The 18,840-nt window shown below is 42.3% G+C and overlaps 1 protein-coding gene across 1 annotated transcript in view; it reads right to left on the bottom strand.

Annotated features, from left to right (window-relative positions):
- Positions 1-18,840, bottom strand: part of ZSWIM5 (zinc finger SWIM-type containing 5) — a 52,396-nt gene that overhangs the window by 28,481 nt on the left and 5,075 nt on the right. Inside the window, exons 3-4 of the mRNA XM_049775497.1 lie at positions 17,694-17,844; positions 3,797-3,976 (exon numbers count right to left, since the gene is read on the bottom strand). Of these exons, the coding sequence (XP_049631454.1) occupies positions 3,797-3,976; positions 17,694-17,844 (331 nt within the window). The remainder of the gene's footprint in view (positions 1-3,796; positions 3,977-17,693; positions 17,845-18,840) is intronic.

Here is an 18,840-nt window from a genome sequence, read left to right as displayed (position 1 = left end):
TTTTGTGTGCAGGGGATAGGAAATTTCTGGGTAATGTCCTAGGCTTTAAAAAAAAAGGGGGGGGGCCGGAGAGATAGCATGGAGGGTAAGGCGTTTGCCTTTCATGCAGAAGGTCATCGGTTCAAATCCCGGTGTCCCAAATAGTCCCCCGAGCCTGCCAGGAGCGATATTCTGAGCATAGAGCCAGGAGTAACCCCTGAGCGATGCCGGGTGTGACCCAAAAAACCAAAAAAAAAAAAAAAAAAAAAAAAAAAAAAAAAAAGGAATTGGGGCCAGAGCAATAGCACAGTGGTAGGGCGCTTGCCTTGCACATGGCAAGGTCCCCATATGGTCCCCCAAGCCAGGAAGTGATTTCTGAGCACACAGCTAGGAGTAACCCCTGAGCATCACAGGGTGTGGCCCCAAAGCAAAAATAAATAAATAAAAAAGGAATTACAAGGGAATAAAAAGACTTGAGATTGGATACATAAACAAAACCAGAATGAGACAGAATAGATGTATGGAGAAAAAGGCAGATGTGGTCATATAGTTTTGGAAATTCTCTTTTGATTGCATCTATATTCTCAGTGAACAGAAAACAAGAAGAATCATATAAAGTTTAACATGAAATATGGTAAATAGGGGCCGGGCGGTGGCGCTGGAGGTAAGGTGCCTGCCTTACCTGCGCTAGCCTAGGAGACGGACCGCGGTTCGATCCCCCGGCGTCCCATATGGTCCCCCAAGCCAGGAGCGACTTCTGAGCGCATAGCCAGGAGTAACCCCTGAGCGTCACCGGGTGTGGCCCAAAAACCAAAAAAAAAAAAAAAAAAAAAAAAAAAAAAAAAAAGAAATATGGTAAATAGTAATTTATAAAGTATAAAAAGTACAGGTTGGGGAAATGTAGTAAGTATCTGGACAGTATTAGAGACCCACCCACTTGATATCAGCAGTTAAAACTTAAGTAAATCCAGTTATCATAGTTGATAGCTGGTTTCTCCCCACCAGCTGTGCAGCGTGAGCACTGAGAAGTTAGACAGAAATACAGGATAAAGTTTTGCTACATGAATATAACAAAGGAAAAGGGGAATTAAGTATGTATGCAAGGGAGTTTTATAATAGTATATTAAATAATCTAAACTGGACAAGAAGGAAAATGAGTATGAAGAGAAAGAACAGGAAAGAAATTTCCTGGTGGGTCAAAGAATTGTTAGAATTGGGTTACTAAAGAAAATAAGCTGGTAAGATTGGTGGTGGTAATTAGGGTTGCTTGATATTGAGAAGAAAATAAGCCACCAAGACTGAAGGTAGTAGTCAAAACTGCTTGAAACTGAGATTATGAAGAAGGTATAGTTATTGGTAATGACAGGGTTTAAGATTTGATCTTTAGACCTTTTATAGCTAACTTATGGCAATTTTACTAGATAAGACTACTGAAGGATATGAGGTCAAAAAGGATAAAATATTGAAAGGATCATCTACATGGCTACTTAAATTATCAAGAGTTAGGATGGGTACTGTCAGAGAGAATAATGTTATCAAGCAATAGTCAGAATCTTCAAGGAATAAGAGGGATTGACCTAGAGATCTACAAATAACCAAAACTAGGAGGGTAGAAGAAAATATATTTTGAAGGCACAAAAATCAGGAGTATTTTAGGAAGGAGGAAGAAAAAATATAAAGAGAGATACACTGAAGGGAGGGCCGGAGCAATAGCACATGGTAAGGCGCTTGCCTTGTACACGGCTGACCCAGGACAGATCCCGGTTCGATCCCCAGCATCCCATATGGTCCCCCTAGCCAGGAGTGATTTCTGAACGCATAGCCAGGAGTAACTCCTGAGCATCACCAGGCATGGCTCCCCCCCCCAAAAAATAATAACACTGATTGGATTAGAGCAATAGCATAGAGGTAGGGCATATGCCTTGCACAAGGCCAACCCAGGATGGACCCAGGTTGAATTCCTGGCATCCCATATGGTCCCCCGAGCCTGCTAGGAACTAATTCTTTCTTTTTTTTTCCCCCCAGGAACAATTTCTGAGCACAGAGCCAGGAGTAACCCCTGAGCACTGTGGGTGTGCCCCCCCCCCCAAAAGCAATGAAGAATAAATAGGATTGCTACTCATTCACTGGCACCAAAGAAAAGATATGAAGTATAAACAAGAAGACTACTAATAAAGCATTATCCTGAAAGGAGAACTTGTAACAATGAATAACCAATGTATTATGACAAGAGAGAAACAGTTAGACTGGAGGAATTGTATATACATTTAATCTCTCTATGATAATCCACAGTCAACACAAAAAGGATAACTTTCTGTATTGTGAAGGTTTGAGAGTACCAGTAAAAGGGGACTTAAAGAAGCAGCAAAATTATAGTCATTACCTTAGATATATGAAATATATTGACAATTATGACAAAGAAAGAGCAATAATTTGGACAATTTCCTCCTTAAGAATAAAAACTACCAATAGATTTCTCACAAAAAATGACTGCGTGTAAAAATGAATGTATGATAAAATATTCTACCAATAAAAGCTGTCAATGGGCTAAAAATCAATTCAATTACATTACCTTAAACTGATGTGAGGGGCTGGATAGATAGTACAGTATAATAAGTAGGATGCCTGCCTTACATGTGGCCAACCCAGGTTTGATCTCCAGCAACCCAATTGGTCCCCTGAGCGTCACCAGGAAGGCCCAATCCTTGCTGGATGTAGCATAAGAACAAAAAATAAAAAAATAAAATACAAATGAGGGGAATGCTGATCTATGGTGAGAGCTGCAGGTGAGAAAGTTCAAGTAATAGTATATAAAATGACTATTATCATATTTATCTTAAAATGATAACAGTAACTTAGAAGAATGATTCCCCTAGCTATCAGCTGCAGAGAAACTGAGGAAAACAAAAGTAAAAAAAAAGACAAATGTCAGAGAATTTTATAAAATCTGTGTTTTTTACAGGCTTTCCACCCCATCTTTTCCTTCAGATCTTCTGAGCTGAAACCAGCCCTACTAAGACCAAGAACCATTAGTCATGAAGAAATTGAAGGAAAAAGAGGATTTTTTTTTTTTCAGAGGATCCTAGAACTTTAGGCACTGTAAGGACACTTGTGATATGTCTAAAAATAGAATCCCTCATTGTCAAAGACAGAAGCTGGTTTTAAGATTTGCAATTAAAAAAGTAACGAAAAATGCAGGACTTTCTTTATATTTGATTTGGGAAGTGAGAGTATGGGTCACATCAGGCAATTTTCAGGGGCACCATATATTATTATTCTGGAGATATGAATTGGGGTTGGCCATATGCATAGAAAATGCCTTACCTCTCTAACCCACAAGCTTTTTTTTTCCTTTCTTCTCTTTTCTAGGAAGAAAAGGAGAGAGGGAGGGAGGGAAAGGAAGAGAACGGAAGGAAGGAAGGGGAAGAAAGGAAGGAAGAGGAAGGAAGGGGAAAACAGAAAGGGGAAGGAACAGGAAGGAAGGGGAAAACAGAAAGGGGAAGGGAGAGGAAGGAAGGAAAAGGAAGGAAGAAGGAAGAAAGGGGAAGGAAGGAAGGAAGGAAAGAAGAAGGAAGGAATGAAGGAAGGAAGGAAGGAAGGAAGGAAGGAAGGAAGGAAGGAAGGAAGGAAGGAAGGAAGGAAGGAAGGAAGGGAGGGAGGGAGGGAGGGAGGAAGGAGAAAGAAAAAGCAAGCTTTTTAAATTAGGATGACAATTCTGACTTCTAAGAAGTTGTCAACTCCTTTTGCTGTAGGATTTTTAATAATCTGGCATTTTGGAGCTCTAAGCATAATAACCCTAAAAATATTCTGGGCTTACCTGGGCTGTGATCAGCATTCTGAGAAAGTGCGTTGGTGATGTTAGGCAATTCATGGCCATAGTTTCCATCCTCTAGGGGACAGACATCCAGGTCATTCCACTTCTGCAGTTGCTGCAGCCAACAGGATTTTTCCTCCAGTTTACAATGTGGATTTAAGATGATGCACACCCATAAGGCCCCTAAAATATTAAAGCAACCCACAATTTTGATATGTCTCTTTTGACATGTGTTTAAGCCCAAAAAGCCAAAAAGCCTCCCCCCCTCAAAAAAGTAAGCCCTGAGCACAGATGGGTGTGGTCCCCAAACAAAAAAAAATGAATAAAAAAAGTAAACATAACATAGTGGGCTAGAGAGATGATGTAATATGCTACATGCTTTGCATGTAGGATACCTGGGTTTGATTCCTACCACTGCATGGTACCCCAAGTACCATCAATGAGCCAGGAATAGTCCCTGAATATAGTTGGATGTGGCCCCAAACTAAAACAACAAGAAAATCTTATTATGGATTATATATGTCCCTGCAGTATATATCACATAATCAGTTGGTACTGATAAATTTGTTTGTTTGTTTTTGGGTCACAACCAGTGATGCTCAGGGGTTACTCCTGGCTATCACTCAGGAATTAATCCTGGATTGGGGGACCATATGGGATGCTGGGGATCAAACCGAGGTTCATCCTGGGTCAGCCGCGTGCAAGGCAAATGCCCTACCATTGCATGATGGCTCTGGCCCTGATACTGCTAATTTTAATCACATTTTCTTTTTTGGGGGGGTTGGTTTTTGTGTCACATCCAGCAGCACTCAAGGGTTACTCCTGGCTCTATGCTCAGAAATTGCTCCTGGCAGGCTCAGAGGACCATATGGGATGCCGGGATTCGAACCATCTTCCTTCTGCATGCAAGGCAAAAGCTTTACCTCCATGCTATCTCTTCAGCCCCAATCACATCATTTTCTGTTTAAGCAAACCAGAATAGTTTTCAAACTTGACTTTGAGGGGCCAGAGCAATAGTACAGAGATAGGGTGTTTCGCCTTGCATGCAGCTGACCTGGGAAGGAGCCTGGTTTGATTACCAGATCCCAAGCCTGCCAGGGATGATTTCTGTGTGCAGAGCCAGGAGTAACCTCTGAGTGCTGCTTGATGTGACCCAAAATCCCCCACCCAAAAAAAAAAACAAAGTTGGCTTTTTGGTTGTATAATTTATAGCCTCAATTTCAAGCTAGCAATAAGCATGGTATCTTAAGTTCAACATCCTTGGGATGGAGCTACTTCTCTGGATGAATGTATAATTCAGACATTATTATACCCTTCAAAATAAAAGTTTTTTTTGTGGGGGGGGCATACTTGGCAATACTCAGGGCTTACTCCTGGCAATGTACTCAGGTATCAATCCTGACAGTGCTCTGGAGACCACTGGCAGGTCACATGAAAGACCACTGGTATGGCCCAAAAAAATATATTAAAAATATTTTTTTGGGGGCCGGGCGGTGGCGCTGGAGGTAAGGTGCCTGCCTTGCCTGCGCTAGCCTAGGACGGACCGCGGTTCGATCCCCCGGCGTCCCATATGGTCCCCCAAGAAGCGAGGAGCAACTTCTGAGCGCATAGCCAGGAGTAACCCCTGAGCGTCATAGGGTGTGGCCCAAAAACCAAAAAAAAAAAAAAAAAAAATTTTTTTGGAGCCGGAGTGATAGTATATGGCAGTTGAAAGAAATATGGCAGCTGGGCTTGGACATGCCCCTTGAATACCTCCACTTGGCAGGTGAATTTAGATACGCCCCTTGGATACCCCTACTGTGATGACTGTTGAACCTGGGCATGCCCCTTGGACATACCATGTCATGGCAGTATAAAATGAGAAACTTGGATTGTTGAGGGGGACCCAGAATAGTGACCAGAGCAGTGCCGATTGTCTCGCAGGGGTGGAGGCAGAGATAAAACACCAGAGAAATGCTGCCTGTATGCAACTATTCACTTTTATATCTTTGTTGAACCAACCCAGGCCTTCCCCCCAATCCCCAAATTCTGGCCGCTGAATTTCCATCTAACTCTCTCTTCCTCTCTCTGGAACCCCTGGGTGGCAGCAGCAGGCCACAGACACCAGGAGAAATAAAATATATACTTTACTTTGCCCTCGCCCTTGTCCTCTCCTTTCCTCTCCTCTCCTCCCCTCTTCTCCCTCTCATTCTCCTCTCCCTCTCTCCCTTTCTCCTCTTCTCCCCTCCCTTTGCCTTCTCTCCTCTCCCCTCTTCCTGCCCCTCTCTTTCTCCCTCCCCTTCCCCTGTCCTCCTCTCCCCTCCAGGGCTCCTCTCCTCTTTTAACTGTCAAAAAAAACAAAAGCTCTCCCAAAATTCAACAACAAAAAAACTCTCCCAAAAAATGTAGAGAAGTTCCAGATACTTCTCCAAAGAAAACAAAGATAGCCTATAGACACATGAAAAGAATGTTCATTATAAGGGAAATGTAAATCAAAATGACAATGAGATATCATCTCACACAAGTGAGAATGGTACATTTAAAAAAACTCAGAAACAACAAGTACTAGCAGGAATACAGAGAGACAGCATGAAGGTAGGGCATTTGCCTTGCATGCAGAAGGATGGTGGTTCGAATCCCGAGCCTACCAGGAGTGATTTCTGAGCACAGAGTCAGGAGTAATCCCTGAGTGCCTCGGGTATGACCCAAAAACCAAAACCAAAACCAAAAAAACAACCCTTAGATCGATTTAACTCAGATTATCAAGGGGTGATGGATCTGCTTAAAGGGTTCATTGAAGAGTAATGAAGAGATATGGGCACTTCGGTGGATGTGCATGGTAACATACAACACTTATACGAACATTTATACACACTCTTGTAAGCCAATGTTACCTCAATAAAACTTAAATTAAAAATTTTCACTGTGGAGCCCGAGCGGAGGCACAGAGTGGTAAGGTGTCTGCCTTGCCAGCACTAGCCTAGGACTGACCACGGTTCGATCCCCTGGTGTCCCATATGGTCCCTCAAACCGGAGTGATTTCTGAGCACAAAGCCAGGAGTAACCCTTGAGTGTCACTGGGATTGGCCCAAAAAAACCAAATAAATAAATAAATTTCATTTTGTAGGGGCTGGAGAGATAGCACAGCGGCATTTGCCTTGCCAGCAGCCGATTCAGGACCTAATGTGGTTGGTTCAAATCCCGGTGTCCCATATGGTCCCCTGAGCCTGCCAGGAGCTATTTCTGAGCAGACAGCCAGGAGTAACCCCTGAGCACCGCCAGGTGTGGCCCAAAAACAAAAACAAAAACAAAAATTATTTTTCACTTTGTAAAAAAGAGAACAGACAAAAGTTTTGGACTGTAGGACCAATTAGTAGTTAACAAAGGGAAAGAAAAGTGGGTAAATTGGGAAAAAGAGGACAAATAGGGGCCAGAGAGATAGCACAGGGATAGGGTGTTTGACTTGCATGAAGCCGATCCAGGACTGACAGTGGTTTAAATCCTGGCATCCCATATGGTTCCCCCGTGCCTGCCAAGAGTGATTTCTGAGCACAGAGCCAGGAGTAACCCCAAGAAACAAACAAACAAACAAAAAAGAGAGGACAAATAATGGAGAACAGAATTGAACTTTCAATGGTGAACTTAATATAGTATGTGAGCATGATGATTTTCAACATCATACATCTAAAACATAATAAATGAGCTTTAGTGATAGCACAGCAGCAGGGCATTTGCCTTGCATGCTGCCAACCTGGGAGGGAGCTGGGTTTGATCCCCAGTATCTCATATGGTTTCCGAGCCTGCCAGGAGCAATTTCTGAGCACAGAGCCAGGAGTAACTTGAGTGCCTCTGGGTGTGCCCCCCCAAAACAAAACAAAACATAATGTTACAAAGCTGACTGAGGAAATATCTAAGCAAGATGTTAAAAAGGTGGTTTGGATTCTCTTGATTACCTACAGAAAAATGCAAGAAATGAACATTACTGAAAGGTAGAATTATCAGAAGGAAAATAGAACTTAAAAGATTTTTAACTCCCTCAGTCTATTTCCTCCTTTCTTTTCTTCTTTTTTCTCCCAATTTTCAGGTCAGCCTTGGCAGTGCTCAAGGTTTACTCCTAACTCTGCTCAGGATCATTCTTAGCATTTTCAGGAGACCATATTTGGGGCTGGTAATTGAATCCAGGTCACCTGTGCCTAGAACAAGCACCTTACCCACTGTACTATCTCTGTGGTTCTTAGCCTATTTATCTTTGTTTGTTTGTTTTTCTGTTTTTGGGTCACACCCGATGGCACTCAGGGATTACTCCTGGCTCTACACTCAGAAATCGCGCCTGGCAGGCATGGGGGACCATATGGGATGCTGGGATTCGAACCACTGTCCTTCTGCATGCAAGGCAAATGTCTTACCTCCATTCTATCTCTCCGGCCCCAACCTATCTATCTTATAAAAAATGAGAAAGCATATTTTTTTAAAAGAATACTCAGGGAGAATCCATAAAGCCTCATTTGATTGTACAAGACAAAAAGATTAATATATAACTTATTAAACAACAGGGGCCAGAGCGATAGTACAGAGCATAGAGCATTTGATTTGCAAGCAACTGAGCTAGATTATATCTCCAGCATCCCATATGGTCCAAGCTCTGCAAGAATCCCTAAGTACAGAGCCAGAAGTAAACCCTGAGCATAGCCAGATGTGGTCCCAAAGCAAAAATAAATAAATAAATAAAAAATAAAAAATCAAGAAAGAACAATTATTTAGAAATATGAAGTCACATTAGACAAAAAGCAATCTAAAAGAATTAAAAACTGGGCTATGAAGAGCTCAAAGGTTAGGAGTGTATTATCTGGATATAGAAGATTCAGCATCATATGGTCTATCAAATACAAATTGGCTGTGAGTGGTTCCTGAGCACTTCCAGCCCCCACACCCAAATACATATAAAGTATTTGCATCCAGTGCTGTGCTCAGGGATCACTTCTGGCAGTGCTCAGGGGCCATAAGGGTACCAGAGGTTCAAACTCGGGTTGGCAGCATACAAGGCAAGTGCCCTACCTATTGTAGGTGGTTGTGCTTCTTTTTTTGTTTGTTTGTTTTGGGCCACACCTGTTTGATGCTTATTACTCCTGGCTATGCACTCAGAAATCACTCCTGGCTTGGGGAGACCATAGGATGCTGGGGGATTTAACCACGGTCCTTCCTAGGCTAGAGCTTGCAAGGCAGAATCCTTACCTCTAGTGGCACTGCTCCGGTCCCAACAGGAGTTCTTTTAATAGACATAGTGGGAAGCAAAAGGATATAAGCTAAACTAAAGATGCTCTCAGGAGTCACTCTGATTACTATGAATATTTAGATAACTGGGTGGTTTTTCACTCTGATAGAAATTTTTTGAAATCTATGACAATGACACTTAGAAGTACAGGACTGTTACTACCCATTACAATATACTTTAAGAACACCAGGTGGGGTCCGGAGAGATAGCACAGCGGTGTTTGCCATGCAAGCAGCCGATCCAGGACCTAAGGTGGTTGGTTCGAATCCCTGTGTCCCATATGGTCCCTCGTGCCTGTCCGGAGCTATTTCTGAGCAGATAACCAGGAGTAACCCCTGAGCACTGCCGGGTGTGCCCCAAAAACAAAAACAAAACAAAAATGAATGAAAAAATATTTGGGGCCAGCGAGGTGGTGCTAGAGGTAAGGTGTCTGCCTTGCAAGCACTAGCCAAGGATCAGGACCAAGGTTCGATCGCCCGGCATCCCATATGGTCCCCCCAATCCAGGGGCAATTTCTGAGTGCTTAGCCAGGAGTAACCCCTGAGCATCAAACGGGTGTGGCCCGAAAAACAAAAAAAACAAAAACAAACAAACAAACAAAAAAAAGAACACCAGGTGGCAGGATACTCGATATAGATACAGGGATAAAAAAATTTCAAACTAAAAAAAAAAATTTCAAACTGTGATAATAAGAAAGATATAAAAATATTCAGATTATGAAGGAAGTAATTACTTTTTATACTTTTATGATTTAGGAATCCTAAAGAATGAATAAATTTCAGGAGAAAAGAATTCTCCACATTGTAGTTCTCCATAGTATCTATGTTACACTGTCTGCTCCTTCCTTCAAATGAACATAGGAGAGATAAACTCCATGAACAAATACAAAGATAAGGGGATTAGGAGATAGCTTACTTAACTGGTACAGCACAGGCCTACTAACATGAGTCTGGCCTTGAGTTCAATCCCTGGCATTGCATTACAGGCTGCATGCCTCACCCAACCCAAGTATCACTTGGTGCCTCTCCCCAGCATTGCTGGGAACAGTGAGCCTCCTATTAAAAATGATTAAAAATATCTCATCAGGGGTCAGAGAGATAGCATGGAGGTAAGACATTTGCCTTGCAAGCAAAAGGACAGTGGTTCAAATTCCGGCATCCCATATGGTCCCCCGAGCCTGCCAGGAGCGATTTCTGAGCGTAAAGCCAGGAGTAACTCCTGAGTGCTGCCACGTGTGACCCAAAACAACACACACACATCTCATCAGGAGGCCACAGTGGTGGCGTGGAGCAGTAAGGCGTCTGCCTTGCCAGCACTAGCCTAGGACGAACTGCGGTTCAATCCCCCGGCATCCTATATGGTCCCCCAGCCAGGAGCGATTTCTGAGTGCATACCAGGAGTAACACCTGAGCATCACCAGTGTGGCCCAAAAAAACCAAAAAAAAAAACCCACCTCATCAGGCTGGAAAGATAGCACAGTGGTAGGGTGTTTGCCTTGCATGCAGACTTGGGTTTTATTCCCAGCATCCCAGAAAGTCCCCTAAGCCTGCCAGGGGCAATATTTGAGGGCAGAGCCACAGGGTGTGGCCCCCAAACAAAACAAAACAAAACGAAACAAAACAAAACCCACCCACCCCTCATCAGGGCCAATGCAGTAGGATAGTGATTAAAATGCTTCTCCTGTATGTGGTTGACCTGGGTTCAGTCACTGGCACCAATATAATGTAAAGACTTACCAGGAGTGATCCCTGAGATCAAAGCCAGGAGTAAGCACTGAGCACAGCAGGTGTCATGCAAAACACCAACAATGCTACCCCCAATCCTCGTTATGTAAAAGAAAGGAGTGTAAAAGAATTTTGAGGAAATATTAATATTTGTGTCGGTCTCAAGCAGAAAGAGAAGGAATTTGCAAAAGAGAAGGGGGATGGAATAACCAAGCCAATTTTGCAATGCCTATATGACAGAAAGTCAGTACTAGATTTTTGTTTGTGTTTGGGAGTTACACTTCAAGCATTCAAGGTTCACTCCTGGTTTGGTGCTTAGATATCATTCCTGGTAGTTTCTCAAGGATTAAAGACAGTGATGCTAAGATTAACTTGGATTGGCTATGTGCAAGGCGATAAGTATCCTGGAGTATTTCTCTGTTTCCCAGATGTCAATATTAGTAACACTCATTTTATTTTATTTAGTTTTTGGGCCACACCCCGTGACACTCAGGGGTATTCATGGCTACTCATGCACTCAGAAATCACTCCTGGGTTGGGGGGCCATATGGGATGCTGAGGATCAAACCCAGGTCCGTCTTGGGTCAGCTGTGTGAAAGGCAAATGCCCTACCACGACACTATCGCTCCGGCCCCCAAACACTCATTTTAAAGCTTAAGAAGTATTTTTCATATATAGTAAAAAGGTTTTCATGTTTAGTTATCCTGAGGAGAAACAAAAATAAGCCATTAAATTTGGCAATTAGTGGAACTCTACTGACCCAGAGAGATAGCACAGCGGCGTTTGCCTTGCAATTAGCCAATCCAGGACCAAAGGTGGTTGGTTCGAATCATGGTGTCCCACATGGTCCCCCGTGCCTGCCAGGAGCTATTTCTGAGCAGACAGCCAGGAGTAACCCCTGAGCAACGCCAGGTGTGGCCCAAAAACCAAAAAAAAAAAAAAAAAAAAAAAAAATTGATAGAATAATAAAAGCTGAAAACAGATTGGGTGAACAAGAAGGCTCAAGAGGTAAAGAAACACAGGTGTTAATTCTGGCTATCCAAGAGATTCTATTTTAAAGTCCTTAAATATTAAAACGGGGTCCAAGAAAATGCACATATAAATTTTCACTTGTAATCAGTTTTCTATTTGAAGTTGGAAAACAGTTGTTTGAAAAATATTCATAGGCTACCACATTTATTAGAGCTAAAGCAAAAATCCTGCAGCAGCTTGCACATATTTGGTAATATCATTCATCCAACATTCTAATTCTGAGAGTCAACAGGTCTCTTTTTTTTTGGGGGGGGGGGCCCACCCGGTGATGCTCAGGGGTTACTCCTGGCTATGCATTCATAAATCACTCCTGGCTTGGGAAATCATATGGGATGCCTGAGTCAGCTGCATGCAAGGCAAATGCCGACGGCTGTACTATTGCTCTGGCCTGATCATTTGCATTTCTAACAAATTCCTAAGGGATGTTGATCCCGCTATTTCAAAGAATACATGTTAAGAATACACAGCACTAAGGAATCCTGTTGGCTTAAAATGCGCAGTACATTCATGCTTTCCCTAACTACTTTGCAGGCTCCTTACTGATTACAAGATTTCCTCATTTGGGAAGAATTTAGGCAGAAAAATTTCTAAGAATTTAAAGGTGTGGACTATTACTGTTTCGGAACCAAAGAGGGTAAATTCAGACATACTTTGTTTTCTTTTTTCTGGTAAAAAGCTACAGGGTATCCATTTCCATTAAAAGCCAATCTTTACATATATGCATTGATTAGCTACTGTGTTTCCTTTTGTTAAAAATTTTTCCTCTATGATTATCTTTTTTTTCTGGGTTATTAATTTTTCAACCCTAAGCACTGCTAGGTGTGGTCAAGAAAAACAAAACAAAAACAAGGAAAAAAGTCAGAAGCCCCACCCTAATCAATATTCATACTCCATCCTAGGGCATCTGGTGATGGAATTATTGGATTATTCCCTACTTGGTATTCCTCTCCCACCCTAGGGTATGGCCTGGTTCTTGTCAATAAAAGCAGGGGTCTGAGGAAGGCAAGTGCTCATTCTTCAGTTTTCCTTCACTAAGCTGCTTTGCTTCTTAGGAGCAGAAGGCTGTGTGGTGAGATTCCTTGCTTGAGTTCTGAATTTCCTGAGTCCCGTTCTTGTGCCTTTTCACTAAGTGGATTATTTCCTACATCAAAATCTGCTTCCAGACCTGCATCTCATCAGATCCTCTTTTGGAGCTTGTGGCTCGCTTATAACAACAAACTTCAAAATAAACCTAAGTATAACAAGACCTTTAAGAGCACTGGATGTCATGTTTGCTTACTTTCTATCATCTATCCTTGCACCAAAGGGCGATCCTAAATCTATAGCACAATTTTCTGGTTATCACAGGAGTTACTCCAGAAAATTCAAACCTCAGATGAAATTATCTCCCAGTACTCAGGGATCACTTCTGGTGGAGTTTTGGAGACCATATATGGTGCTGGGGATCAAACCTGAGTCAGCCATGCATAATGCAAGTACCTTACATGCTGTACTATCTCTTTGGCCCTAATTTAAAAAAATGGTTTTTTTTGGTTGGTTTTTTTTTTTACGTTTTGTTTTGTTTTGGTTTGGTTTGTGGGCCACACCCAGTGATGCTCAGGTGTTACTCCTGGCTATGCGCTCAGAAATTGCTCCTGGCAGACACAGGGGACCATTTAGGGGGGATTGAACTGCTGTCCTACACTAGCGCTTGCAAGGCAGACACCTTACCTCTAGCGCCACCTTCCCAGCCCTAAAAAATGTTTTGCCACACCCAGTGGTACTTAGGGCTTACTTCTGGCTTTGAACTCGGGGATCACTACTGGTGGTGCTTAGGGATCTATATGGGGTGCCAGGTATTGAACCTGGGGCAACCACATGCAAGGCAAGCACCTCACGTGCCATATATCACTCAGCCCCATAATTTAAAATTCTTAAGTGTGCAATTTAAAGGAAAAGGGAAATTAAGACAGTACTGGGAGAGATCCTGCAAAAAGATATTTGGTTTGGAGTTACAAGAATTGAGGATTCAGTATTAGAACCACCACCTCCTACTGTGTAAGCTTGAATGAAACTCTTAACTTTTCTTTTCTTTTTTTTTTTTGGTTTTTGGTTTTTGGGTCACACCCGGCGGTGCTCAGAGGTTACTCCTGGCTGTCTGCTCAGAAATAGCTCCTTCCTGGCAGGCACGGGGGACCATATGGGACACCGGGATTCGAACCAACCACCTTTGGTCCTGGATCAGCTGCTTGCAAGGCAAACACCGCTGTGCTATCTCTCCGGGCCCAACTCTTAACTTTTCTAAAGTAATTTATATCATCTAAAAATACAAAGATGTCAGTACCTTGCCCTGAAAAGAGGATCATGCCATAATCTCTTCTAAGGAAAAAGTCTAGACACAGTTCCTATGTTGTCATATGTTGAATCATGTGACCTGGTAATAACTGGTTCTACCAGTGCAACATTCCAGTTCACAGAAAGTATGATTATGTCATAACAGAAACAAATTTTTCTAATTCTCTATTTTAAATCATTATTTAAAAGTAAACAGAGCTGTCTCTGTAATAAATACAAATATTTAGAATTATTGAGTGCTAAGTGAAAAAATGTGAATATAATCTTTTTTTTTTTTTGGGGGGGGGGGGCCACACCCGCTTGATACTCAGGGGTTACTCCTGGCTAAGCGCTCAGAAATTGCCCCTGGCTTGGGGGGACCATATGGGACGCTGGGGGATCCAACGGCAGTCCTTCCTTGGCTAGCGCTTGCAAGGCCGACACCTTACCTCTAGTGCCACCTCGCCGGCCCCTGAATATAATCTTTGACACAGGTAAGCATAATAACACTCAACAATGTAGTTACCGTATTTGCCGGCGTATAAGACGACCCTTCAACCCATGAAAAACTTCCTAAAAGTCGGGAGTCATATTATATGCTGGTATACGGCATGCTGAAACTTGTTCCAGCTTCAGGGACGAGTGATCCGCACCCTTCTTCTTTATAAGAAGTAACTTACTTTTAAGACTTTTAGGAAGTTTTTCATGGGTTGAAGGGTTGTTTTATACGCTGGCAAATACGGTATTCATTATTGACTGCTCCAAAGCCAGGATAGTGCACCTCCATGTAAAAAAGCCTCTACAGGCAGGAGGCAGGAGAGATAGCATGGAGGTAGGGTGTTTGCCTTGCATGCAGGACGGTGGTTCAAATCCCGGCATCCCATAAGGTCCCCCAGCCTGCTAGGGAGCGATTTCTGAGTGTAGAGCCAGAAATAACCCCTGAGCGCTGCCGGGTGTGACCCCACCCCCCCCCCCAAAAAAAAAGCCTCTGCAGCCAAACCAAAGCCCCACATTTACTAGTCATAAAGCAATCAAAGACAGTCCTGGAGTTATTCAGTCTCTTTTCTAAGGTTCTTAGCCCTGCATTTACAAAATAGATGCTTTGAGGGTTTCAATCTACAAAATGTGGCTAAAATCCTAGTTACATTTATCCCTTGTGCTATTTTATGAGTACTGTATTATAAGTTTGTTATTATTTTCTGTAATGGAGAAAGTACGACAAAGCTCTAGTAGAACATTTAAAACATACCATATAGAACCTTTCCAGCGTAACTTAAAAGTAGAGCATTACTGGAGAATGAGTTAAGAGTATGGAAGAAGGGGCCAGAGAGATAGCACAGCAAGTAGGGCATTTAACTTGGATGCAAGCTGATCAGGATTTGATCCTCAGCATTCCATATAGTCACCTGAGCCTGCCAACAGTGATTTCTGAATGCAGAGCCAAGAATAAACCCTAAGCACCACTGGGTATGGCACCCTCAAAACAAACAAACAAATAAACAAAAAACAAAACAAGGAAGATTCCTCCAAAAAGTTGTGGCATTTATACATATTAAAATATTATACAGTTGTGGGGCCGGTAAGGTGGCACTAGAGATAAGGTGTCTGCCTTGCAAGCACTAGCCAAGGAAGGACCGCAGTTTGATCCCCTGGCGTCCCATATGGTTCCCCCAAGCCAGGGGCAATTTCTGAGCGCTCAGTCAGGAGTAAACCCCTGAGCATCAAACGAGTGTGGCCCGAAAAACCAACAACAACAACAAAAAATTATACAGTTGTAAGAAAAAAAGGAATCATGTAGCTTGCTGCAATGTTGATGAATTGGAGGTATCATGTTAAATGAAATAAGTTAGAAGAGGACAACACCAGATGTTCCGATCTCTCTCTTCTGGAGAACAGAGTATTTTGAAACAAGAAAAACAATCCCTTGGGGGCCGGAGCAGTAGCGCTAGAGGTAAGGCATCAGCCTTGCAAGTGCTAGCCTAGGAAGGACCATGGTTCGCCCGGTGTCCCACATGGTCCCCTCAAGCCAGGAGTGATTTCTAAGCACATAGCGTCAACGGGTATGCTGCCCCCCCCAAAAAAAAAAAACATTCCAGGTATGCTGTTATTATGGCTGACACCTTCAAGGTGCTTTGGAGCCAGGGCAGGTCACCTCTTCCCCTGCCTTTGTACTTCCAGAAGTCCCTGGCAGCCCTGCCCATGAACCAGAGCTTTCCACCATGTCTGCACAAGTGGACAATGCCACAGACTCATGTAACTCTTGAAAGAGAGGCCCAACTAGCAGGAAAAACTCATGTAAGCACTTGCTTCACAGCTGATTGCACTGGGCTCTTCAGAAAGGCCCTATGAATGACTGCTATTGATCTAAGAGGTCATCAGCCCAATTCTGCAGATTCTCAAATGTGTGAATGTTGCAGCTGTTTATGCAGTCGCATGACACCCCATAATTTAAATTGATTTCCCAGTAGGAATACGAAAAGTATTACCGTATTTTCCGGCGTATAAGACAACCGGGCGTATAAGACGACCCCCTAATTTTACAGTTAAAACATAGGTTTAGGCCTATATTTGCTGTATAAGACAGAATGTTCCTGTGCTGCAACTGTATCTTCCACAGTAAGCCAATCACAACAAACAAAGGTCCAAAGGTTATACTGTAGTAGACGTCCTCTCTGACTCTGGCCAATCTGAGCAGGTTTTTTACGGTGCAGATCCAGGTACAGAACACTGTATAATTTGCATGCATAAAAAGCCTGCTTGGATTGGCTGAGTTAGAGAGGTGGTCCGAGCAGCCTGGCAGTGATTGGTGCAGGATCAAGTTGGAAAATTAGTTTTGTGGCAATATTCAGATAATTTTCGTTTAGCAGCATATTGAAACATTTTTCGGGATATACTGGCGTATAAGACGACCCCCGATTTTCGGTTGACTTTTTTTTGTTTCAAAAGTCGTCTTAAACGCTGGAAAATACGGTAGATTAAAATAACTAAACCAAGTAGTTTTTACTGAATGTATGTTGCTTTCACACCACGGTAAATCAATCTATGTCAAGAACAATCTGTATATGAAGATGGTTAGTTGCTAGTTCCTGCAACTGAAGCCAAGTGAAAAGGTTACTCTGATCAAGGACTTCCCTATGATAATATCTAAAAGAGATGCTGATAACACAGCAAGTACAATGCTGTGAAAGCAATGTGAGTTTAAAATTACTGAGTTGAGGGCCCGGAGAGATAGCACAGCGGTGCTTGCCTTGCAAGCAGCCGATCCAGAACCTAAGGTGGTTGGTTCGAATCCCGGTGTCCCATATGGTCCCCTGTGCCTGCCAGGAGCTATTTCTGAGCAGACAGCCAGGAGTAACCCCGGAGCACCGCCAGGTGTGACCCAAAAACCAAAAAAAAAAAAAAAAATTACTGAGTTGAATATATATCCTGAATATATATATCCTATATATCCTGAATCTTCCACCAGCTGATTTAAAATTCCCTTTGCAAGATTCATACAGACAGTGGGAACTCACCATACAATATTGCTGGGACATAAACTGGTAGGACAAACAATACTTCTCTGAGATCTGGGACTTACCTAACTCATCCCAGAGCTGCCTGCACTTATCTGTCATGCTTGTTCCTTGCTGCCTCCAAAGAGTGAGTCGTGGGTCAGCCATAAATTGCTCAGTTATTAGAGTCAGCATCCTGGCTCCATTAGAATCTCTCATCCGCAGCATCTCTCGAACCTGACACATAAGGTGGGACAAGGTATTGGTGACTACACATCATAAAAAAATTAGGAGAAGGGTAGGATAAAGAGGAAGAGAAGAAATATCTAAGCAAAGTCCAAGAGTCTTAGGTCTCTTGGTTTATAGGCAGATTATTTGCATCTATCAAGAAAGGCTTCTATTCATAATAAGGTACCACTTCACACCAGTCATATGAGTAGAAGAAAAAAAAAAGATAACGTTTTTGACAAAGATATAAAGAAATCGAAACTCTCATTAACCCTTAATGGGAATGTCAGATGACACTTGGAAAATGGTTTAGCAGTCCCTAAAATAATTAAACATGGAATTAACATATGACTCATCAATTTCACTCCTAGAGAAATTAAAACATGTCTACAAGAAACTTGTGTAAGTTTTTAACACCATTATTTATAGTAGCCAAAGAAAAGGTGGGAAAAATCCAATTCTTACCAGTACATAAATGACTAAACATTCCATATAAAAGAATATTAATATTACTTAACCATAAAATAAATACTAATATGTAAAATACCAGCGACAATTCAAAATATGGTAGTGAAAAGTTAGTCATAAAAGACTATACACAATATGATTTTGATACTAAAAAAGTCCAGTATAGAAAAATCTATAGAGAACAAATAAATAATTGCTCTGAACTCACTGTACATGAGCATGGAGCATGTAGAAGTGATAGAGTATGAGCTTGCTTTCTATTTATTTATTTATTTATTTATTTATTTTATCAAGGGGCCACTATCTGGAGTTGTTTAACAATATGCAGAGATGGGTATCAACAGTGTTTATAAAAACCTTTTTTCGGTAGGGAGCACACCCAGTAGTGCTCAGGGCTTACTCCTGTCTCTATGCTCAGGGATCACTCTTGGTAATGTTCAGAAGACCTGGGATGCTGGGGGGAAGAGGGGGGGAATCTGTGTCGTACACATGCAAGGCAAATGTCCTATCCACTGTGCCATCTCTCTGACCCGAAAA

Source organism: Suncus etruscus, chromosome 6, assembly GCF_024139225.1.
Source record: "Suncus etruscus isolate mSunEtr1 chromosome 6, mSunEtr1.pri.cur, whole genome shotgun sequence".
Taxonomy (NCBI): domain Eukaryota; kingdom Metazoa; phylum Chordata; class Mammalia; order Eulipotyphla; family Soricidae; genus Suncus; species Suncus etruscus.
Note: the sequence above shows the minus strand (reverse complement) of the source record. Positions and strands in the feature narration are given on the sequence as shown.